Here is a 24,161-nt window from a genome sequence, read left to right on the forward strand (position 1 = left end):
TACGGAGCAAGAGCCAGAACTCCAAAGGGAACAGTGAAGAGGGAGGGAACCACGGTTATTTACCACGTGCCGTCTTTGATGTTGGACATCTGGATCTCTACTTCCCTCGATTTTAGGAACAAGGAAACCGAGCCTCAGAAAGTTATGAGTATCTTGCCCAAGGTCACCCAGCCTAGTTGAGTGGACTCTGCACACACCTCATAACTACCTCCTTCCCAGGAAAGAAGTGTTTCTATTTTTCTAGCAATTTCAAGATCTCCAATAGTCAACGAAAAAGGGATTCGTCTATGGCACCAAGGGCGGGCCAGCAGCTATTCAGTAAGGGTTTAGGCACGACGACCGGAGGCCTTCTGGCGTTTTTCCATCCATACTTGGTTGATCTTCAAACACAAGGAAGAGATACTAATGAGTTCGTTTCACCTGAGGTCAGAGAGGCTTTGATTGGGACCAAACTTGTTCAAGCTAGTTCACTGGATGTAATCGGTGTTGCTGAGACTTGAACCGGGATCGCTTGACGCGCAATCTAGGGTTTCCCCATCCCCCGCCCCCCAAATCACATAGCACGGTTGGCCTGTGGTAGGGATGGGATTTGCAGGCGAGGAAGAGCAGAAGTCTGATCCTGGGGCTCCCAGCAACACTCAAGCGAACAGCGTCGGTCAGACCCAAGCACTTAACCCCCTCCATCCTCACGAGGGCCGGCGCGAGCCGGGGAGTGACAGCTCTTCCAGTCTGTCACTCTGGGATTGGAAGGAGTGGAGGACCGGGGAACGTGGTGCCAGCCCGTCGGAGTCCCTCGGAGGCACGAAGATCTGTTGCCTGCGGTGGTGGCAGGCCATTCCAGCTCGGAGTCCTGCGTCGTCCCGGTCCTAAAGAGGCAGGGGTCCCCAGGCGTAGTAAAGATCGGGATCTAGGCTGAAATTTACGCGGCTTTGGGTCTCAGACGCCCCTGGTTGGACAGATTCTATGCCCGCTGGGTTCTCAACGTGCTCAGGGGGCGCACCCGCACTGCGTGCGGGGCCGGGGCTTTTTGAAAATTTCCGGGGCAGCTCTGCGGCGCTGCGATTGGCCGCGTTAGGGTAACCTCTATGCAAATGAGGCCGCGCAGCCTCCGCACAGCCGGAGACCCAGCTAGCTGGTGGGCGAGGAAGGGGCATTTGCACTGGGGCTGGGCGGGCGCACCCAGAGCCGGGCGGGCAGGGACCTCCGCGCAGCCGTCCCGTGCCGCGTGTCCCCGGCGCGGAAGGGACACCTCAACAGCCTCCCCGCCCCCTCCCCTGGCTCCCCTCCTTGCCCCTCCCCCCTGCCGCCTGCCTGTACCACCTTCCTCCCAGATCGTCTCTAAAGGGAGTTCTTGGTTTCCTCCGATTTCTTATGAACCCAGGATGGGCAGCAAGGAAGATGTGGGCAAGGGGTGTCCGGCTGCTGGTGGCGTCTCCAGCTTCACCATCCAGTCCATCCTGGGCGGGGGCCCCTCCGAAGCACCGAGGGAGCCCGCCGGCTGGCCAGCCAGGAAACGCAGCTTGTCTGTGTCCTCGGAGGAGGAGGAGCCGGACGACGGCTGGAAGGCGCCCGCTTGCTTCTGCCCAGACCCGCACGGCCCCAAGGAGCCAGGCCCCAAGCACCACCCCCCCATCCCTTTTCCTTGCCTGGGTAAGGATCGAACGTCTGCAGTCTGGCAGCGAGTGAGCGCTGGGGGAACGAGGCTGCGTGCCCCGTCAGGACTCCCCCTGGGGTCAGAGCTTGGGCCACTGGGGGTCTGGGGCCGAGGGGAGGGCACACGAGCGTGGTGGTGCCTTCTTAGCCCGGGAGGGCGCTGGGAGGACGAGGACGACACAGACCCCGCGCTGGGGCTTCTTGGGGAAGGTCGGGTTGGAGAGAGAGTGGACCCCAGCGTTCGGTTCCCTGGCTGGTTGTACACGGGACTCTGTGCTCAATCCCTTTGCACACAGGATACTTTCTCTCCAGACAGGTGGTCTGAAAGTTGGGTCTGTGTTCTGTCTCTAGTGCAATCTCTGCTTCCCCCCCCTCCTTTCTGTCTCTGTCTCTGTCTCCGTTTCCTTCCCGGAATGATTAGCACTCCAAGTTGATTGACAATGATGCGTTTCAGAGACGGTTCCTCTTTACAACATTTGACGAAGGAGATCTCCGAGTTGGTCCTTAGCGTGATTTCCAAACAAATGGCCTGTGAAATGAGGCTGACCTATAAAGCTGGGGGAACTCTTCCAGCTCAGTTACAAGGCAAACTCACCTTTATAATGGTAACATTCCCCCTGCAGGCCTCCTCCCCCTGCTGCCACCTATCCTTTCATAAAGGTGGAAGCACAGAGACCCCAGACTCCCAGACTCCAGTAGCCGGGTCCCTCTTCGGTTGCTTTTAAAAGCGCAGGGTCTAGGGAGCTAGCTAGAGGGAGAAGGGCAAAGAGTTGGTAACACGGGACCGAGACTGCAGACTGCTGCCAACACTCTGGTCCCGGGAGGAGCTGCGGATCTCCAATGCTCTTCAACTCCAAGGCCTTGCTGTCTGTTCTTGCTTTCAGGTACTCCCAAGGGCAGCGGAGGCGCGGGGCCGGCGGGCTCCGAGCGTTCGCCTTTTCTCTCTCCTTCCCATCCGGACTTTAAAGAAGAGAAAGAGAGGCTCTTGCCGGCGGGCTCTCCCTCGCCGGGGCCAGAGCGGCCGCGGGACGGCGGCGCCGAGCGGCAGACGGGCGCGGCCAAGAAGAAGACGCGCACCGTCTTCTCGCGCAGCCAGGTGTACCAGCTCGAGTCCACCTTCGACATGAAGCGCTACCTGAGCAGCTCGGAGCGTGCGTGTCTCGCCTCCAGCTTGCAACTCACCGAGACCCAGGTCAAGACTTGGTTCCAGAACCGCCGCAACAAGTGGAAGCGGCAGCTCTCGGCCGAGCTGGAAGCGGCCAACATGGCGCACGCGTCCGCGCAGACTCTGGTGGGCATGCCGCTGGTGTTCCGGGACAGCTCGCTGTTGCGCGTGCCGGTGCCACGCTCTCTCGCCTTCCCCGCGCCGCTCTATTACCCCAGCAGCAACCTCTCCGCCTTACCGCTGTATAATCTCTACAACAAGCTCGACTACTGACCCACCCGCCCGCCGCGCGCCCGCTGCCGGGCTCGCCCGGACCCCTCCAACCGCCCCGGAGCCCGGTGCGGGCTGCACCCTTCACAGAGCTCCGGAGTAAAGCGACGTGATTCCAGAAATATTAAGAAATACACCATGTGTATTCATTATCTCTTATTTATGGCTTCTGCCCTACTTTTTGTTTTGTTTCGGGTATTTATCGGTATTCCTCAAACCAGATTGCCTGCTTTCTACCCAAAGGAAACCGATACCCTTTGAAAACCACTTTGGAGAGGGATATTCTCGGGTGGTGGTGGGTAAAGGAGTTTTGGCCAGATTGGCTTTGGTTGGTAGAAAAAAATCAGAAAAATACCAACGAAACCAGGTATACTCCTACCCGATGTATACACCTGTACATATGTACATGCACACACGCTCGGCCAAGCCAGGCCCTCAGGGGCTTTGGACAATGATCTAATAGTCTCTTTTCATTTCCTTCATCCCGAGGATGGGTAGGGGCGAAATGGGAAGAGTTCCGATCTGTAAATATTTTTAAAGCGAAAAAAATAAAACATTTTAAAACATCGTTGCTAACTTTGGAGGGGTTGATTGCTTGGCAAGACGATGCGCGGAAGGTTTCCTCCCTTTTCCGGCGCAGAGTTTACAGGCGTCTGCGTCTGCAAAGATCGGACTCGCACCACGTGGGGGGTGGGGCCGGGATCAGGGGTTGAAGGTCTGGGTATCGCCGCTGCCCAGGCTGCACGTGGCTGGAACTGTACATTCCCTCCCACCCGCGCCCCATTGCAGCCCCATTGCGCAAAATCCCAGCGCGGGCTGGGGCTCACTTGGAATGGAATCCACTCCAAATCCCACGGGGAGAAAGACAAAGGCGGGGAAGCCGGTCTTGATGCCGAAGCAATAGCCTTTCCGGATTGAGCCAGGCCAGGGCGCGAGGAGCATCCTGCACTGTGATCCTCTTGGACTTGGCTGAAGCAGGGCGCGCCAGGACGTGGTTCAAGCTGTGCAGAGAGCCTCCTTTCCTCGGCGGCGGCGGGCAGTGGGTAACGCTATCTGAATTTGGTAAAGGGTCCGCTTGTAGTCCTGAGCCCAGCGCGACCGGCTTGCCGTCACGCACACTTACTGGGTCCGTGACACAGACTGTGACCCGCGCGGAGCGGGAACACAACGCCAAAAGGCGGCTTTCGGCCTAGGAGGGATCCGGGGCCCAAAAGAAGGCGCGGGAGGCAAATACTCTTCCCACACTCTTGTTGTTAATAGTTTGCACAGTGAGTGGTTAAATGGCTGGGTCACCAGCCAGCATGCTGCTATTTCTGAATTAAACAGCAATACGCGTCAGAGGCGCCCACGGGCTTCAGTGCCCAGACACCTGCCACCACATCGAGACTGGGAAGATGCTGCCTGGAGAGAATAGCCTGCAGAGAGATGCAAATCGCAAACCCTTTCTCTCCCATTAGATCGCAGCCACCTGTTCCTTGTAACGCGTCGGAAAGCAAAGCGTTAGCTTGGAGGAGGCGGACGGTTCAGCAATACATGGGGCGAGCTTCTGGGTCCTGCCTCCAGCCGGCTCCAACTAACTGGAGGCCCTTGGTACAAAAGAGCTGGGAGCTCACAGCTCCAATCCCCATCTCACTCTCTAGAAGGGAAACACTTCGGTGAGAAACTTGTGTCTTTGAGTCAAGAAGCATCGGAATTATCTGCATTTAGTGAAAATACACAGAATATCTGTAAACATTTATGTGACCCACAGTAGTCTGTGTAAAATGCCTGACCAAAAAGATCCGCTATTACCTTGTCCGTTTTTTTTTCTTTTCAAATTAGTTTTCATAAAAAATCACAACTATTTCAAGCGATGTCAGGAAGGATGTTACCCAAGGATGCATCTGCCAATACTAGGTTGATTCAATTGCATTTACTGTATTTCAACCCAGTTCAGGTCAATAAATATTTCCTGGGTCCTAACACGTGCTGAGAACCCATTCTAAATTTTGGGTGGTCAGAGAAAGAAAACAAGCAAATGGAGGATCCATTTTCTGACTTTTTGTGTACCCACACTTTATTTCACTGCAGTTCTCTTGCTCCAGATGACTGTCTTTAAATTGTTTTCTACTAACATTGCTATTTGAATATCCATGCAGAAGCAACCAAATTACATTCAAGGAACTTATTATAGTGATATTCCATCCATACCATTTTGTTTGCATTTCAGTAAGTTATAGTTTGAAGATGGTTTTAATAGTATGAGTCACTGCTTTTTCCTTAGATTGCCTCTTTAATAGGAAGTGGTTTCCCCTGGCCGCTAAAGGCATTTAAGGAGAAAATTTGCCTTTGAGATTTTAGGGAATGACCCTTTCACAGTTTATCTTATATAGTGTATATTTCACCCATTTTACTAATCCAGAAATTAGCAGTCAGAGGTGATCTAACAGTGTAATTACTTTCTAGGAGTTCACAGTTAACTCAATAACACATATGCACACATAGAACTTTGCATTTGGATTTAAAATGTTCAAGACTCCATTGTAGCCAGATTTCCTATCTCAAGCCTATCAATTCATTTGAATAATCAGCCAAATCATCAGTCTCCTTTCAGGTTCTAAACTGGATTTAAAAGATTGACGTTTCTTAAAACTCAAATCGAGTCAGGCTGCAACTGCATGCCCAGAGGGACCTACACTAGATAATGAAATACACTTAGATTTTATTAGTGGATAATTTATGCTCAGAATCTCAAAACACTAATAGAATTAAACAACTGGGAGAGGGAACCAAATAAGTCAGGAGATAAAATTATTTAGCTTAAGTTAGAATGGAAGTAAGACACTATATTTAAAAATTTTCAACTTGACCACTAACTTGTTGAAAGAGGATAGAGAAACAAGTACTAGGCCTGGTAAGAAAGAAGGGCAAGAATCTTTTAGCAGTAATATCAATGTAATAGGTAGAAGGGTTGTTGTTGTGTGTGTTTGTCAGAAATCATAAGAAGTGCATTCGATTCAGAGTGTGAATGCATAAAGTTCAACTCTTATTAATATACCTGTTCAGCTCTTATTAATGTACCTTGAAAGTTAAACACTTTAACCCCAACAACTGCCTCCTGCTTCATACAAAATTATCTAATAAAACATTTTTTCTTTAAAAGGTTGTGTAAAAGGGATCATAGCATAGATTAAATTGAAAAATGTCAGTAAGACTTTGAGGCTCAAGAGTAATTCGGTTACTGCATTGTTGATTAGACATTACTTTTCTTTCATGGAGATAAATCATTTCTGATTACTGAAGCAAGCTTCTTGGTGCTCTGTATTTCTGGAGGACTCTTGAAACTAAATGGGAGCAAACTGAGTCTGCAACCTTGAGTGGCAGGTAGGGCCATTGCCTCTTGAGGATTCCCTGACAAACCTATCTCTAGAAGTCCGTCTGAGCTTTAACACACCGCAGAGTATTTGTTTACCAGTCTGTTCATCCTGGACTGGGAGTTCCTTCAGGACAAGGACTAGTCTGATTAAATACATCTTTCCAGAGCCTCTCACCAGGGCTGGCACACAGTGGATGCTCAATAAATGCAGAACGATGGGGTGAAGAGATGAAGCAATAAGGACGAGAATTTAAGACAACGGGAAACGTGAGACCTGGTTGATAGTGGAAATGCCAGGAAAATGATAAAGAAACAAGGCAAAATAAGGCAGTTGATGACAGCAAGTAATTTCTTCTCTATTTCAATTTCTGGTTCGTTTCACAGGTGTATGCACGCCGAGAGAATGATTTAGCTCTATAGGAGTATTGACCAGGAAGGGATTCTCGAGTCTGAGCGTTTAAGGGGGGATAGGCCGCCTCTCGCAGATCTGAAGACCTTCTTTCCCGCCTAGTGTTCAGAGCACAAACAGGGAATCCGCCCCGTGGAAACTACATCACCCAGTATGACACGCACAGGCGTGGGCGGGCGAGAGCGCACCCTTGGCGCTGTGCTCCTTGGGAGTTGTAGTTTCTGCACGTACCGCCAGCGCGGGGCCTCAGCATGGTGGCAAAATGAGACCACGTGATCGGAAAAACCGCGGTTTCCCTTTGAGCCGGAACTGGAAGACTGCTTTGACCGTCTCTGGGCAGCCGAACGGACCAATAGGCTGCTTAGAGCGAGCCGTTGGCGTTTTAAAGCAACCAATGGCAGGCCTACCCTGGAGCTTCCTCTCCGCCTCCTTCGCCGAGCCGAAGAGTGCTTCGAGCGGCGCGGGGAGGCGGCGGCAAGCGGCTGAGGCGTTGCTTCGGAGGCGAGCTCAAGGTAGCGGGAGGAGTCGAAGGGGCGCAGAAGCGTGCTCTCCGCGGACCTCGCGGGCCCGCGCTGGCGGAGCCTTTTCGCTTTTCCTTTGAGAGGGCCTGGGGCTCTCTCTGGGCAGGGGAGGAGGCAGGACCGGGTGTGGGCGCCCGCGGCGGGCAGGCCTGGCCTGGGGTGCGGGTGCGGGTGCGGCGGGCTCGGCGCAGGCGCAGACGCCGCTGCCGCCGCCGCCCCCACCGGGACCCTTGGGGACTCGAACTGCGCCTCTGTTCCGCAGATGACCGGTTCTAACGAGTTCAAGCTGAACCAGCCGCCCGAGGATGGCATCTCCTCGGTGAAGTTCAGCCCCAACACCTCCCAGTTCCTGCTGGTCTCGTCCTGGGACACGTCCGTGCGCCTCTACGATGTGCCGGCCAACTCCATGCGGCTCAAGTACCAGCACACCGGCGCCGTCCTGGACTGCGCCTTCTACGTAGGTGGCCGGCGGCCGGGGCGGCCCCTTCGCACGTCCCTTTCCGTGTCGGGCAGGGTTTCCGTCGAGTCCCGTGGGCCGCTCCTGGGCGCGTCGTGGACGCCTGCGCGACCCACGTACTCTTTCTGATTCTCGTTCCTGGCGTTGGGAACGCGCAGGTGTCCGAAACTCGCCTTCCCCTTTCAGGTTCAGGCTGACGGAGTAATCCTGGGAACTTGCTGGGCTTGCCATGATGTTTGTGTTTGAAATTTGCAACCGGCCTGATTGGGCCGCCTTCTTAAAAGGAACACGTAGGAGGAGCGCCTGTTTTACTCCCAGCTACGGGGATGGACAGGATAGAGCAGCCCTCCCTTAATTTGTTGACGGTAGTTTTTGTGACCACTTCCGCTTCTTTTGTTTACAGTGAATGGTTGTGCTCCGTGTTGTAGTATTCTGAGCATGACCTGAACAGTTGGCGATAGGGATAGGCATTCAGAAATGCTTATTAAAAGCTCTGAGTTGTAAGTGGCTTGAAACTTTATTTTGTAGGATCCAACGCATGCCTGGAGTGGGGGATTAGATCATCAGTTGAAAATGCATGATTTGAACACTGATCAAGGTAATATAACCACAATTTTAACCCCTTGTCTTCACTAGTTATTAAGAGTGTAAATGTTTAGGAAGAATGGTTGCTAAATTGCTTAGTTACTGAGGTACAGGTAAAAGTGGCATGATTTTAGACATTTTCGTTTGAATAACCATTAAGGTACTGACCACAAAATATTATGCATGTGTTTTTGCACTTTGATCCTGATCCTAAGTGTTTACATGAAATGATTCTTAAGTATTTGACCATTACCTACTCCTAAGAAGTGGACTGGATCATAGTAGTCCATGTTTCAATAGAGTGTTCCAGGATAGTGCTTAAGTTTTAGGGTTCTCTTTTCAGAAGGTAATTAAGACTGAAGGAAGGTATTTTCATACAGGCAAAACATTGTATAAAAGCTAATCTTGTTTATTAATTGTGCTTACATTCTTGGTAGAACCTGTTCCAGTTGCATTTGTTAAGTAATTTCTTTAAAAAAAAAAAAAAGTAATTTCTTAGAGGCCCAGATGTGAAATGACCTACCTACATTTTTATGACCATACTGAGGCACAGTGCATGTTTAAATGGAACCCAAACAACAGAGCTCTCTAGCTGAGCATTTGTGCTTACTTTAAACATAGATACATTTGAAAGAGATGGCAGGGAATCTGGAGGCTGAATTGGTCAACAGGATGATGGATGGAAGACAGGCACATTTTGTCAAAAAAAAAAAGTCAAAGAGACTTGCACAAAAGTCACATTCTTATGGAACTTAAAATCACTCTTGTTGAGTTTTATGTGCCAGTAGCTTGCCCTGTGTAGTAAATTATCCTATTGGTTAAATCCTACTTATTCACAAACCTGGGAAAAGCAAACTTAAATTTTCAATGTTTTAGGCTGTAACTTAAGAGAATTAGCTGTTTATTCTGACCATCTTTGCCAGACTTCATGAGATAACTTGCTGTCTTGTTTTAATATGCTTTTAGAAAGGTAACATTCCTGTTTAAGAGTTAAGACCATGTGTTATTCTTGTATGCTTAGCAGTTTGCATGGATTTTGGCACAGAATTAGATGCAAGTCGAATGAAGAAATGCAATATTGTGAAGGTTGAAATTGAGAGGAAAGAAATTATTTGTTGAGAATTTGACCTACCATGAAAACCAAGTGGGATAATAATCAGACTTTATCTCCAGAACTCATAATCCCATAATCACATAAATATCTTTTTAAAAAATATTGGCCTAATGTGTAAGATAAATGTTATTGAGATCCAGAACCTAGAGTTATTCGCTTATTTGTTAATTCAACAGGTATTTCTTGAACACATGGTGTGTTCCAAACCTTTCATTAGATAGAGTTAAAAACAAAATCTAGAATCCAGTCAGGAAAATAGCAAACATGCCACCTGTTTTAATGTAATCCGAAATCCAAGGCAGCCTTGTATTTCATAAAGGCAAAACATTGTGTAAAATGCTTTATGCTAATGCCTTGCAATATGCTAATGGCTCAAACTGTGCACTATAAGGTGACCAGAGATGAATGGATAACTTTGTAGTAATGGAGAGATTTTTGTGTATGCAGACATTTCCATGGATAGTGAATGAGGCAGATTAATTACAGTTGCTCATTTGAGGACTCTTTTGTTTAGTTGGGGTAGTAAAGCTAGGTGTTGGCTTTTTTTTCCTATAGAAAATCTTGTTGGAACCCACGATGCCCCTATCAGATGTGTTGAATACTGTCCGGAAGTGAATGTGATGGTTACTGGAAGTTGGGATCAGACAGTTAAATTGTGGGATCCCAGAACTCCTTGCAATGCCGGGACCTTCTCTCAGCCTGAAAAGGTAGGATCTTTATATTCATCAGAGGAATTATAGTTCTTGGGGTGATTATGCTATTGAATTTAATGGTTAAGAATTGACAGTCTCTTTTTATAAACCCAACTACATAGAAATGCTTTAATGCAAAGGAAATTAACTCTGGAATTTTAGTCATCTTTTTTCTGTCAGTTGTTAACACTTGTGCTGGTGAGTGAGAGCTTAAACGAACCTGCTTTCATGTATTAATGCATTGAATCTCAGGACCGAGAAGCAACTCACGGCCTTTGCAGAGAAGTCATTTAGCAAAGACTGTTCGATTGTCTTAAATTGGGTTTGACATGCCCAAACCAGAAAATGGGATGGGGCATCACTCATTTTCATTTGTGACCTGAGGGGGCTGGGGAGATAGCTCAGTCGGTAGAGTGCTTGCCTTGTAAGCACAAGGCCCTGAGTTCGATCCCCAGCACCCAAAACAAAAAAAAAAAAAAAAAAAAAATCATCATTTGTGACCTGAGTATTCATTTGAGTTGACAATTAGGAGAGTGAAATGGGTTATCATTTCAAGTTTAGTGAGAAAGGTATCCTAAGTTCCCTGACTTTTACTGTATATGCACATTTTTTAATGCTGATAGGTGTAGTTTAAAGGCTCTTTTTGAATGGAACTTTTTAAAACTGAACCTTTGTGTATTCTAACCTTTTTATCTACATGATAAAATTATGATTGTGTATTCTTGCTGTATCCTTATCAGAATTTATTGGGGGTAGTTAATTTTAAAGACTGATTGTTTTAGCCGTTTAGAGGTATCCTTCACTTGAGTCTATTTCTTCAGTGTAAATATACTATTCAGTTCCTGTTGGCTATCATTATATATAGTAGTGCATCCAAAGAGCCATTATTTTTGTCACATCACATTCGAATCTACTCCTGGCAAGACCTTTGTTCAGAATAAAATAATTGCATTGTTTCTAGTTTTGATTTATGGTTGTATGTTACATGTTAAGAACTGTGATAAATTGCTGACAGAATATCATATAATGGACAGCCATACTGAATCAAGCTGCTTATTGGTTCAGCAAGGTTCATTATGTCACTTTTTTTTAATACTTTCTTTGATAAATGTATATACCTAGTCAGTAGCATGACAGTGGTTTCACTTGATTTATGATCAGTGGGGATAGAAAGCACTGTTAGAAGCTTGTGTGTCACCTGTACAGTAAAGATTTAAGGTAAAGTTCCTGATATGATTGTACTTGATCTCTTTCTGGATTCAGTATTTTCTGCAAATATTTTGCTTTCTGAAGAAGCTATGAGGAATCTTATGGTATTATTTCTCATATTTAAGTCTCCCACAATTACATCAAATTCCATTCTTTGCAATTCTTACTTTTCCCTTGGTCACTTTAGTTGTTGAATTTTAAGTCCACATTGTAGAGCCTGCCATTGGGGCATTGCATTGTAACCTAACTTGGTTGTTTGGGTGGTGGTCTGTAGTTAACATACTGGAGATTGAAAACTGTATGGTTTAATCACTGAGCATTAAAGAGATGTCTTACCACATCATGGGGCCTTTTCACTTTCTTACTTTGTTTAGGTGCTGGGAATCAGCAACCAAGGGCCCTGTGCTTGCTAGGTGAGCACACTCTTAGCACCAAGCAATATTTCTTGCCCCCTATTTTTTTTATAACAGTTCTTCAGGGTGGAAGATATTAGGTCAGGTTAGAGTTGCTTATTGATTGAAAATTCTGACCTCAGTTATGGATCTCTAGTCTAGATTTTAAAATAGTGACTTAAAATGATCAGGAAATATTTCTTTTGCCCTCTGAATTTAGTGCCTCTGTCTCCAAGTAATATGTTTGTAAAATGAACCACTAAATATTTTGCTTGCAGGAAATTTGGTGACTTACAAAGAAATTTTTGTGACTGTTTTAGTTTTGAAGTTTAAGCATTAGGGTAAAAAGCTAGACACTTTTTAAGGGCATGAAATAGTTTTAAAAATTTTCCCTTACTGTGAACTTCTGCCTCAAATGTTATTGATGATGTCAGGACATAAGAATTAGCTTGCCATATGCAGATTACTGTTTTTGTTAATTTTTTTTTTTTTTTTTTTTTTTTTTTTTAATTTATGATTCTGCAGATTGAACCCAGGGCCTCACACATGGTAGGCAAGGACTCTACCACTGAGCTACAACCCTCACCCCTGCTTATTTATTTTTTTTTAATTTTGAGACAGAGTCTTGTTAAATCGCCTAGGCCGGCCTTGAATCTTGTAATTCTTCGCCTCAGACTCCCGAGTAGCTGGGATTTTAGGTTTGTGCCACCACTTCCAGCATCTTGCCTGTAAATTTTGAATTTGTGTGCCACCAAAAACAACCAAACATCTTGTTAATGATGGATGACTCCTTCACTTTTCCTGGAAAGGCCTATTTTTTCATTTATAACAGTTAGGAAAAGTCAAGATTTTAAGAGTCATCAAATGAAATCTGTCAGAAGGTGGTTGTGGAAAAGTAAATTGGAAAATGATTGTTTTATGAAAGGTTAGAAGCTCATTGAAAGGTATCTTGAATTTTGTGTTTTACTGTCTCAGTTTTGAGTACTTTTTTTACATTTTTGTCTAAGTGAAACAAGGTTGGGAAAAATTGTTTTGATAGTGAATGGTTCCTCTGTAGGATTAGCATGTACCTTATATGATATTGGTGAAGTATTAATATCCAGGATTTGCCATTTTGTGTATATTTTGATTTGAATAATTGTAGCATCTAAAATTGTTCCTTGTGTTTGGAAGTCTAATGAACTAAATTTTTTTTTTTTTTAATATTTAGATGGGTTTCATCTAAAGACCATTGTCAGGAAGCAGATGAATTTTAGCAAGTTCTCATTTCTCTTAAAAGGTGTATACCCTCTCAGTGTCTGGAGACCGGCTGATTGTAGGTACGGCGGGCCGCAGAGTGTTGGTGTGGGACTTACGGAACATGGGCTATGTGCAGCAGCGCAGGGAGTCCAGCCTGAAATACCAGACTCGCTGCATAAGAGCATTTCCTAACAAGCAGGTACTCTCTACTCCTTCCCTAGTTTTGGTATTTGAGAATAATATCTTATATAATGATAATTTAAAAAGAATTTTTTTTTATTTTTAGGCAAGCACTCAGCCATTCATCTACAACCCCAGTGCCTTGGCTACTTTTAAGACTTTTTTCTTTTTTGAGTAGTGACTTAGAATTTATAATTAGGTACATTCTTATTTAATACTTTAAACAATCTCATGTTAAAATGTAATGTGTGGGTCTGGGGTTATGGCTCAGTGGTAATGCACTCGCTTAGCACATGTGAGGCTCTGGGTTTGATACTTAGCACCACATTAAAAAATATATATAATAAAGGCTTTGTGTCCATCTACATCTAAAAATTAAAAAAAACATTGTAATGTGTTAATAACCTTCTTTTTAGAGAAGACCTTAATGTTCAGAGAGGTTAAATAATTTTCACAGGGGTCACTCAGTGGTTTGAATAGAAGTCTTTGGATTATTCTGTGATTCTGATTTTGTATAATAGAATTTTGCAGATCTTTCAGTTGTAGATGGACATATGGTACCTCTGTTTTATTTATTTATTTTTATGTAGTGCTGAGATGGAACCCAGTGCCTCTCTCATGCTAGGCAGGCACTCAGCCACTGAGCTACAACCCCAGTCCCTTGGCTACTACTTTTAAGGCTTTAAAAGTGGATTAAAACAAATCTGAAAATTTATGTTTATAGAATTCACTGTTTTCTTTCTGCTTTTTTCTAACCATAATAATAACGATTCTTTCTTCCATCTGACAGTAGAAGTTTGATTTTCTTACAGTGAGCTCCACTGAGGTCAGAGAGGCAGTGTCCCTCATGTAAAGACTGATCCTTTTTTTTTTTTTGTGGTTCTGGGAATGGAATCTAGAGCCTCACACAGGCTAAGCAAATACTCTACTACTGAGCTTCGTTTCCAGCGCTGCAGACTGACTTTCGATATATAGGGTGAATCTCCTTCCGTCATCATTAAGGATAGGGGCTTGCTTAATAGTGAGCTCCCTCCTAGCCCCCAGTTCATAAAGTTATAAGGGGAGCTAGTAGTACTGTCAGATACAATAGGAATTTTGTAGGAGAAAAAGTCATTAAAAGATAGCAGGTATGTTTGAAGTCAGGCTGTCATTTAGTGGTTGTGGAATTCAAGGCAGTTAAGTCAATTATTCTCTTGTTTTTTTTTTATCTCAAAAGGCCAGTATCTTATGTGATCACAGTTCTTTTCCAGGTAATTACAAATTTTCATCCAGGACAAGGAATTGCAGTTAAGTGAAACTTTGGGATTTAAGTATGTGATTAAAAGATGTTTGCATTGTAGATCATTTTTAGTTCTTTATATTTAAAATTTTCTGTCGGACTATCTCCACTTCATGATGAAAATTTAACGCAGGTTTTTACTGAATTAACAGATTTTATATTCAGCATATTATCTTACATTTTATAGCATATTGTCACTTCATGGAAAGGTGAGAAAAGGTTTGAAATTGTAAACATTTTTGACCATTCCTGAAAGTCTCTGCTGTGTGTAAACCTGACTAGACGTGGTAAATGCAAGAGGAGAAAAGACTGAAATGGAAGACTGGTATTCCAGTCAGTTTGGATCATTGATACTCCTAATGAAGGAAACACAGTTCTTATAGTTGTTAAAGATGAAAAGCATAGAATGATAAAAGGATAGATTTTAACTGAGGGAAAAAATTTGAGTCCCTTCTGGCAGGAAACAAATGGTACTAAAACACTTAAAAATTCTTGTTTAGGTTTGATGAAGTAGTTGGACCTTTTTGATGACCACATGCATGGCACAGTGAAGAAAGCAAGTGGTGGTAGCCTTTTCTTTTCTTTTTTTTTTTTTTTTTTTTTTTTAAAGATAAAACAAATTAGTTCTAGCATTTTAGAATTGTCGTAATTGTCAGTACAGCTTAAATATTTTGTAAAAACCTGGCCATACTTTTTTCCTTTTCTGAAGTAGTCATCTTTCTTTAGTATGGATTGAATTTGGGAACTAGTGCCTTGTTTATGGAAGCTGGATTTTACCATTTTTGTCTTCTGGTTTGCTCTTGACAGGGCTATGTATTAAGCTCTATTGAAGGCCGGGTGGCCGTTGAGTACTTGGATCCAAGCCCTGAGGTACAGAAGAAGAAGTATGCTTTCAAATGTCACAGACTAAAAGAAAATAATATTGAGCAGATTTACCCAGTCAATGCCATTTCATTTCACAATATCCACAATACATTTGCTACAGGTAAAGTATGGCATGCTAACTTATATTTAATTATTATTATGTAGTTTTTAAAATTAATTGAACATTGTTTGGACTTAGGCAGAATTATTTTTAAAATTAGTGCTTATTTTGTAGGTGTTTAGGGAAAAAAATCTGTAGTACTTCTTGGGGAAAATGTGACATATGGCCTTAAAATTATTAGATGTTTAAGATTAATTGTTATTCCTAGTGTTAACCATTTTAACTATTTTGCAATAACTTTCAGGTGGTTCTGATGGATTTGTAAATATTTGGGATCCATTTAATAAAAAGCGACTGTGCCAGTTCCATCGGTACCCTACCAGCATCGCATCACTTGCCTTCAGCAATGATGGGACGACACTTGCAATAGCATCATCATATATGTATGAAATGGATGACACAGAACATCCTGAAGATGGTATCTTCATTCGCCAAGTGACAGATGCAGAAACAAAACCCAAGTGAGTATGCTTCACCTGTATTTGAGCCTTTTCTTGCATTCAACCCAGGATTTATTAATTTTTCTAAATTCATGAATAGCATTGTTGATGCCTGCTCGATATTACAGCTGACTGTAGGGTTGGAGTTGATTTTATCTTGTTCTCCCAAGCTTTCAATATCCGTAGGTTGATAGACGTCTGATGGATAAAATTGTGCCTAGTTGTTTTGTAGAGAAGAATGTCAAACTCTCATTCTTCTTGAATAGACTCTATTATTTGAATCTCTGGAGTTATTACTAGCTCATTGCTTCAAAATTAAGTTGAGGAATTCAAGGATAATTTATTTTAGTAAATTCTATTTAAGATATTTAAGAATCTGAACTGCCAAAAATCTTCCCTCTCCACAGAGGTCATTTCTGTAATATTTACAAAGAGCGAGTGACCTTCAGGTCTTACTGAAAACCCAGAGTAAGATGCCTTTGCCTAGAATAGCAAATTTCCTTAGTTTTGAAATTTTCATAGATGTCTTTGACTCTTAGTTGCAATGGTTGACTGAGAAGGAATCATTTACATTTATCCATATCAATAGGGCAAAGCTTTTTACTTTAATTACCTCTACCGTGCTTATGGAAAAGCTAATACTCAGGCATATGTTATTCTAAAATACCCATAGTGTCTTTGTCCTATTCCATGTCCCTGTGTCCAGGCCTTGAAGGAAGTCCTCAGTAAATAACTGGAATAACTGAATGTTTTCAGGATTCCTATACTTTTCTCATTTAACATGGGTATGGTACCCTTGCTAAATCAGTTGAGCCCCTAAGAGGGGGCAGAGTGTTAACTCTTCAGTATTAGATATGCTTTTACAGATTTGACTTTAGAAAAGTCTTAGCATGTGAAGCCTGTTGGATAAAGGGCTGTGTTTATATTTGATCTGTCACTTTTGTATCTCTTGTCCTGGCCGGCCATTTTGATCTCATGCTCTTCTTTTTTTTCTTTTGAACTTGTAGGTCACCATGTACTTGACAAGATTTCATTTACTTAAGTGCCATGTTGATGATAATAAAACAATTCGTACTCCCCAATGGTGGATTTATTACTATTAACAAAGAAACCAGGGAAAATATTAATTTTAATATTATAAGAACCTGAAAATAATGGAAAAGAGGTTTTCTTTTTTCTTTTTTTCTTTCTTTTTTTTTTTTTTTAATGAAAAATTTCCTAAATGCATGAGATGGTTTGATGGTTTGCTGCATTAAAGGTATTTGGGCAAACAAAATTGGAGGGCAGTGACTGCACTTTTAAGAATTAGTTTTGACCTTGATGATTTTTGTTTCCACTGTGGAAATAAATGTTTGTAAATAAATAGAGTTTATAAAAATCCCTTTGCATTCTTTCTGGACATTAAATGGTAGGGGAAAACACTCTCGAACCATTTCTTTCTTTTTCTGGTTGTAGTTGCTAATTCTAAAGCTGCTTCAGACTGCCTCATGAGGAGGTTAATCTACAATTAAACAATATTTCCTCTTGGCTGTCCATTATTTTCTGAAGCAGATGGTTCATCATTTCCTGGGCTGTTAAACAAAGCGAGGTTAAGGTTAGACTCTTGGGAATCAGCTAGTTTTCAATCTTATTAGGGTGCAGAAGGAAAACTAATAAGAAAACCTCCTAACATCATTTTGTGACTGTAAACAATTATTTATTAGCAAACAATTGATCCCAGAAGGGCAAATTGTTTGAGTCAGTAATGAGCTGAGAAAAGACAGAGCATATCTGTGTATTTGGAAAAATAATTGTAACGTAATTGCAGTACATTTAGACAGGCATCTATTTGGACCTGTTTCTATCGCTAAATGAATTTTTGGAAACATTAATGAGGTTTACATATTTCTCTGACATTTATATAGTTCTTATGTCCATTTTAGTTGTCCAGCCACTGGTGATTAAGGTTAAAATGAAAAAAATTATAGTGCGAATGAGACTCATTTCAAAGTAATTCCTTAAAGCAGAACACGAACTCAGTTTGGCCTATTCTAAGTAGTTCCAAATAGTATTACACAGTCACGCTTTTTATTTTTAATTTATATTATTTGCAAATGTATTTCTCTGAGTAGGACTTAGACTGTGATTATCCGTGATGTATTTTTTAAAAATTCTTTGATATGGAGAAGGGTCTTATTTTTATTTTTTAAGTGTTTCAGTGAAAAATGAGTTCAGTCTGAACGAATCTTTTGAAATGTATTTTCTTCATTGCAGGTCCACCTAATCATCTCGTGAAAGTGGTTTCTCTATGGAAAGCTTTGTTTGCTTCCTACAAATACATGCTTGTCCCCTAAGGGATGTGTCATAGTCATTGTGGACATGTTATTTAGTATGTGGAATTCTCTCTCTTTTTTTTTTTTTTTTGCCTTACAAGAAATTTGCCTGTTTACTTTTTAATACTTTGTTTAGGGTGAGGAGTCTCTGTCCTTGTTGAGTAGTCTGAAGAATTCCTTCTCCCATCTTCCCCCAAGTAAGCCCAGTTGCTGTTTATGAGCAGTTTGAGTTCTTTTGTAGTATAATCTAAACCTGTTATTTCCCTGCTGTCTAATAAATCAGATTCAGAACCCTGAAATGTTGGATGTTTTTAAATATTGGTAATTAATGTAATTTACTACATAAAAAGGCTTCTGTAAAGCAAAATTCTTCATCAAGGGCATGTTGAGGATGACATTTTACCTTTAAGTCCACTCTGCCTCATTTAATTATGTCTATTCTGATGTATATTGGGGCTTCAGTCCTGGATAAAGTGATGTGTTGGAGTTCAGCCATTTCCCTGGTGCCCCTTCGGAGGCTCCGCAGGGCCCTGGGCCACCCCCAGCTTCCGTCAGGATGGGCCCTCACCACAGCAGCCTCTGGTCGCCTTCTGGCATGGTGTTTTCTTAGTGGTGCCAGTGCTGTGGTGCTCATGCAGCTCTTGCATCCCTGTGCTGATGAAATCATCGTCCACATGCAGAGAGCCAAATGACAGGCCCTTCTGGACTTATCCATCAAATGCTAAATCAAAGTGAAGCCCTTGGGATGGTAAATAATGTAATAGCCAGAGACTAACTGATGGTATTGGTTCTTTAGTGTGATTATGTGCTTTTAAAAGTCATAGCCACTTGGTTGAGGACAGAGCATAAATTTAAAACATTGTATAACTGAAAGAATTAATACAGTTTTGTTAAAGGTGACCAAATTAAAGTCATGTGTGGACCTGTTTCTGAAGTTGTGTAGGAGAGTTTTTTTGGTGGTTCCCTCTGGGTGTTCTCTTATCTTTTAAAACCAAATGTGCCTCCCTATTTCCCCTGCATACCACTTAACCAGCTCCTTTTCGTAATTGCCTGTTCATGATTATAGCCACCTTTCCCCTCAATTACCCAGTTGTAGTTAACTTGGGCATTTCTATCAGTTTCTCATATCCATACTTTAAGTGTCTTGGTTTATGTTTCTTCCTACTGCTTCTATTCTATGTCCTTCTGGTTGAATGCTGCAACTTCTAGTCTCTGCCCTAACTCCTCTGTCTTCAAAAGCATTGACTTTCAAACATTCAGCTGTGACTCAAGTGAGAAAGAAATTTTGAACTGTAGTCCAGAACATATCAAGACAAAGAGTTCAGAAAGCATTACTTACCCTTCTTCATGTGATTTAGCTGTATGTGTGTGTGTGCATTTTCATTTTCATTTAAATGCTCTGAACTGATTTTTATAAGAAAATGCATTGCTGCCTGTAATTTGTGGAAATTGCCCAATATCCTCCAAGATTTTAAAAAGCTTTTTATCATGCCATATTTGGAGTCCTCTAGTACTTATTCTCATAGTGACCCTTCAACATCTTCATAAGCAGGCTGGTGGCTTCCAAAGCCTTTGTAAAGAGTTCTCAGAAAGTTGGGGGACTAACCTTTGTTGGGAATGTAGAAGAAATGACCATATTATGGTGGCAGTAGTGTCTGGTTCTGTTGTGTACAAACAAAGATATATTAGCAGGTCATCCTTTGTTCTATGGGAAATCCAGGCTTTAGTTTTAGAATTGAGGCCATACTGCCCATTTTGGCCTTGGTATTCAAGCTCCTTTGTTATTGTGCCTTTGTGATCTGTTTAATTCTAATGTTTCCTAAGGCTCTTTTTTTTTTTTTTTTCCATTTTTGTTTTGGGTCCCAGAGATTTAACGCAGGGGCACTTAACTACTGAGCTACAGCCCCAGCACTTTTTATTTTGAGGTAGAGTCTTGCTAAGTTGCCTAGGGCCTCACTGAGTTGCAGAGTCTGACCTTGAACTTGAGATCCTCCTGCCTCAGCATCCGGAGTCCCTGGGATTAGAGGCGTGCACCACCATACTTAGCAGCATTTTTATACTCAGTGAAAATAAGATTCTGTGGTCAAGTAAGACTAGTTCCTTTCAATGGGGACTCAGGGCACATTAGGCTACTGATAGCTTGGAGAACTCCTGCAGTAAAGAAGTAATTCTAAATCTGTTTGATTCATCATCCCCCAGATTCCTTTGACCCCCCAGGTCTATTCTTTGCTCCTGTTGCACTGCACATTTTCCCTCAGTCGTTTTTACATTTCTCCATTCCCAGAAAGCACTGGGGTTCTGATAACGATGAGAGTCAGACTAGTTGCTTCATAATTAGAGATGCTTGTGTTGATCCCCGAATCACAGTCTTTCCTCCTGGATTGCTCTTTCAGGTTTTAACTAGCATCTTGCAAGGTCCTGTTCAAGGTCTTTTTCCGTGAAGCCCTTCTTCCTTGTTGCAGCTCACAAATAGGGATGCCCTTTCTCAAAATGTATATGAAGTGCCTTCTGCTTCTGAACCTTTGGAGGTACTTGCTTACTCTGTATGGCGCTTTGGTATTTTTGTGCACGTCTTGCCTCCATATTTATGTTAGGAGCAGGACTACATCTTTTTGTGTACTCTGGCACATGAATGTTGAACACTAATATTGTTGAAGTGATGTGGTTTTATTTTTCAAAACTTGAAATATAGTTTTGGAATGTAGCTAATTTGGTACATAAGATATGAAAGCTTTTAGTTCATAAAGTAATTATAAAACTTTAGTTCATAAAGTAATTATAGAATTAACTCATTGTAGAAGAATTGAGATAACACAGATGCAGAAGTTATGCTATCATAATCCTGTGATGGAGGATAAGCTTTTTTTTTTTTTAGCTTCATTAGTTATAATTGACTAAAAATATACATATTTACATAGACACTTTTTATAGATTTACATATTATGTGATGTGTTGGTATACACTGGAAGGATCACCATAATGGATCTGTCACTTTACACAGTTAAGCATTCTCTGGGTGTGAAGAATACTTAAATTTCGGGCATATAATACTGTACTATTAATAATTATTACCTTGTATATTAGATCTCCAGAACTTATTTATCTAATAGGAGATTTCTACTTTTAGCATTTTAATTTCTACCCATTCCTAAGGATTTTCTGGGCTATTTCTCCCTGAATAAAATTATTTAACCAAACATGAAAATGCCTGGGTGGAAGAATTTGAAGATTTTGAGATGTTGTGACTTAATGGTATAGGCTTGTATGACATTTGTTTTGGGGAGCTATCCTAGATGACTGGTTACCCCTGGGGCATCAGAAGCTTGGATGCAAGAAATCTGTGACCATGACCATGGTCTGACCATGGGAATTCCCCCTATGTGGACAGAAAACAGGAACTTCACATTTGCACCCTTGGTCTCACAGGGACAATTCTAGTCCCTTCAAATGACTGACAGTTCTACGTCAGCTGCTTCTTACATAGGTTCTTACTCTATTTGCTGTTCTAGGGTGAAAGGGCTGCTGCTATTTAGATATTTTCCTACAGCTGAAATGCTCCTGAACAACAATGGGTTGTACTTCATATGATTTTAAAAAATTGGCTTATATACCTATGCTGCTTCATGTGCTTAATATATTATGAAAATTTTCTCACATTTTTTTCTTATTTTTAATGGCCACCTAATTAATATTTGAGTTTTTTGAACAAACCTTTAGTGCCTGCTGTGTGCCAGTCACTGCTAGGTGTTGGGGCCCCATTGAGAACAGATAAGATTCCTGCTCTCATTGAATGTGCTTGATAGATCAGTATGTGGACAGAACAGTCTGACAGATGCTGTGATAGCACTGTGTGGCCACGTTTTGTTTTTAAAGAACTTGGCTAACTTTGGTCCTTAAAATCATTACCCTGTTAGCAAAGGAGTTAAGTTTGGTGATTGCTCAGCTGGAGATGTGACTCAGTTGTACAGTGCTCGCCTGGCAAGTGTGAGGCCCTGGGTCCATCCCCAGCACCACCAAAAAACAAAGGGAGGTTGGCGATTGCTCAGGCCCTGTGACAACCAGTATACCAGAGAAACTATGTGGGCAGAAAGCTATTTGAGAATCTGGCTAGTCTCCCCCCACAACTGGAGATTGAGCTCAGGATGCCCACCATTCATCACGGATCTACTGCTCTACACTTTATTTCTTGTTTTGAGATAAGGTCTTGCTGAGTTGTTCAGGCTGGCCTTAAACTTGCATCCTTCTGCCTTGGCCTCCCATGTAGCTGGGATTACAGGCATGCACCCCCATGTCTGATTTGGCTAGTACTTCAGAGAGGTGGTAGCCTAGCATCTTGTCAAATCTTCAAGCCTCCTCAACCCCACATGGCCTGTCACTTTTACAGAATTGAATCTGTTTTATTAGGTCAGGCAGTGTGACATGACAGTGAATCTTGGCGTTGAGCCTTTGAATCCTGACTTTACTACTAAATTCCTTGCATCACTAGCCAAATTAATGTAAATTGTCATGTCTTCATCTATAAAATGAAGGTAATACCTAGCTTATGGAGTTTGAACAAATAAAGTATTTATAGGGTGCCCCAGATACAGCCCTGCGCTTGGAATGAAAAATAATCTATCACTCAGATATAATTGGTCAGCTGACAGATTTTTTTCTTTCACAAATTAATGTAGTTATATAACTATTGGATTCCTTATTATTAAATATGCCAGCATATTCTTTTAAAAATATCTTAAACATTGAGACTCAAGATTGCATCCATAAAATACCATGATTTTAAAATGTTCAATATTTTGCCATTTTCATCTATTTAAAATAAAAGTTTGCACATACTTGAAGCATCATTGTCCCTTCCTCACCCATTCCCGTTTTTAATTTTTCTTAAGTATTTTTGCCTATTTGTGTTTACACTTTTGTAGTATCCATATACAGTATGTATTTTGGAGTTTTGAAAATTTGCATAAATGAAAGTTCCTATTCTGGAATGAGCCTATCCTCATTGAACATCAAGCATGGTTAAGAAATGTGATAGAAGAAAAGGGTAGAAGAAAGCTACAAATGGCTTAGAAGCAGCAAGTCAGGGAGTGGCTAAACTGTACACCCTCTTTCTAATAGATCAACCCTCATGACAAAAGGAATGGCAGCTGTCTCTGGCTTGTTGGGTCTTTTAAGGGTCAAAACTATATAACATAACCAAAGTTGTTCTTTTTCTCCAGGAAACTATGTGGGTGTGTTAATAGTACCCAGTAGTTTGGGTATAATAAAATATTACATCTGTGCCGTCAATCTGGAGAATAAACACAACGCAAGTTTTGTGGTGGTTCTCCTTTGACTTCCCTACCTCAGTCTTCAAAATGTCTCTGAATGGCCCATCTTTCACTAGGGCAAGTACTGACTTAAGCGATTAGGACTAGCTTATAACAGTTTCCTTTCAAAATGGCACCTGGCCAACATTGTTTTGGAACTAGCGCTAGAAGAAATGGAAGCTGCTGCTCCTGGTGGCTACAAATATCAGTTGGACCATTGAGTACAAAGGCTCTTTCCCCTTGATCCGGGGTGTGTTGTAAGAGTGCTTTCATTTTTGAAGGATACCCTTAGAACTTGTCCTGGATTGTTGCAGGGCACTGGTTTTTTCGTTGGCAAGGATTTTGTGTCCTGATTGGGAGAGGAAAAAAATCTGAAGGTAAAAACTAGACTTAATTTATAGAGGACTATAATTCGGACAACATGACGTGTTAGCCTGCTTATTAATATAACTCAGGATTTGGCAACTGGTCTTCAGACTTATTTTAAATGAAAACGATTGATTTTATTTTGTTGTTTTATTTTCCTTGAATACACCACTAGTGGTATGACTTTCCAGATTACCTGACTTGAATAGAGAAATGGAAAAAGAAATGCGTT

The 24,161-nt window shown here is 42.2% G+C and overlaps 2 protein-coding genes across 3 annotated transcripts; both read left to right on the forward strand.

Annotated features, from left to right (window-relative positions):
• The first annotated feature begins 1,382 nt into the window (after window positions 1-1,382).
• Hmx2 (H6 family homeobox 2) lies at window positions 1,383-3,091 on the forward strand. Its single transcript, XM_047551964.1, has 2 exons — window positions 1,383-1,650; window positions 2,538-3,091. The coding sequence occupies exons 1-2, from the start codon at window positions 1,383-1,385 to the stop codon at window positions 3,089-3,091; spliced, it is 822 nt and encodes a 273-aa protein (XP_047407920.1).
• Window positions 3,092-7,286: 4,195 nt separating this feature from the next.
• Window positions 7,287-19,185, forward strand: Bub3 (BUB3 mitotic checkpoint protein). Of its 2 annotated transcripts, none has more exons than XM_047554253.1 (8): window positions 7,287-7,364; window positions 7,636-7,830; window positions 8,359-8,428; window positions 10,085-10,236; window positions 13,102-13,260; window positions 15,328-15,505; window positions 15,750-15,966; window positions 16,953-19,185. In XM_047554253.1, the coding sequence occupies exons 2-8, from the start codon at window positions 7,636-7,638 to the stop codon at window positions 16,966-16,968; spliced, it is 987 nt and encodes a 328-aa protein (XP_047410209.1). In that variant the 5' UTR covers window positions 7,287-7,364; the 3' UTR covers window positions 16,969-19,185. The 2 variants fall into 2 exon arrangements, with proteins under 2 accessions (XP_047410209.1, XP_047410210.1); XM_047554254.1 differs by having other exon boundaries at window positions 18,199-19,185.
• The last annotated feature ends 4,976 nt before the right edge of the window (window positions 19,186-24,161 follow it).

This window comes from Sciurus carolinensis, chromosome 5 (genome assembly GCF_902686445.1).
Source record: "Sciurus carolinensis chromosome 5, mSciCar1.2, whole genome shotgun sequence".
Taxonomy (NCBI): domain Eukaryota; kingdom Metazoa; phylum Chordata; class Mammalia; order Rodentia; family Sciuridae; genus Sciurus; species Sciurus carolinensis.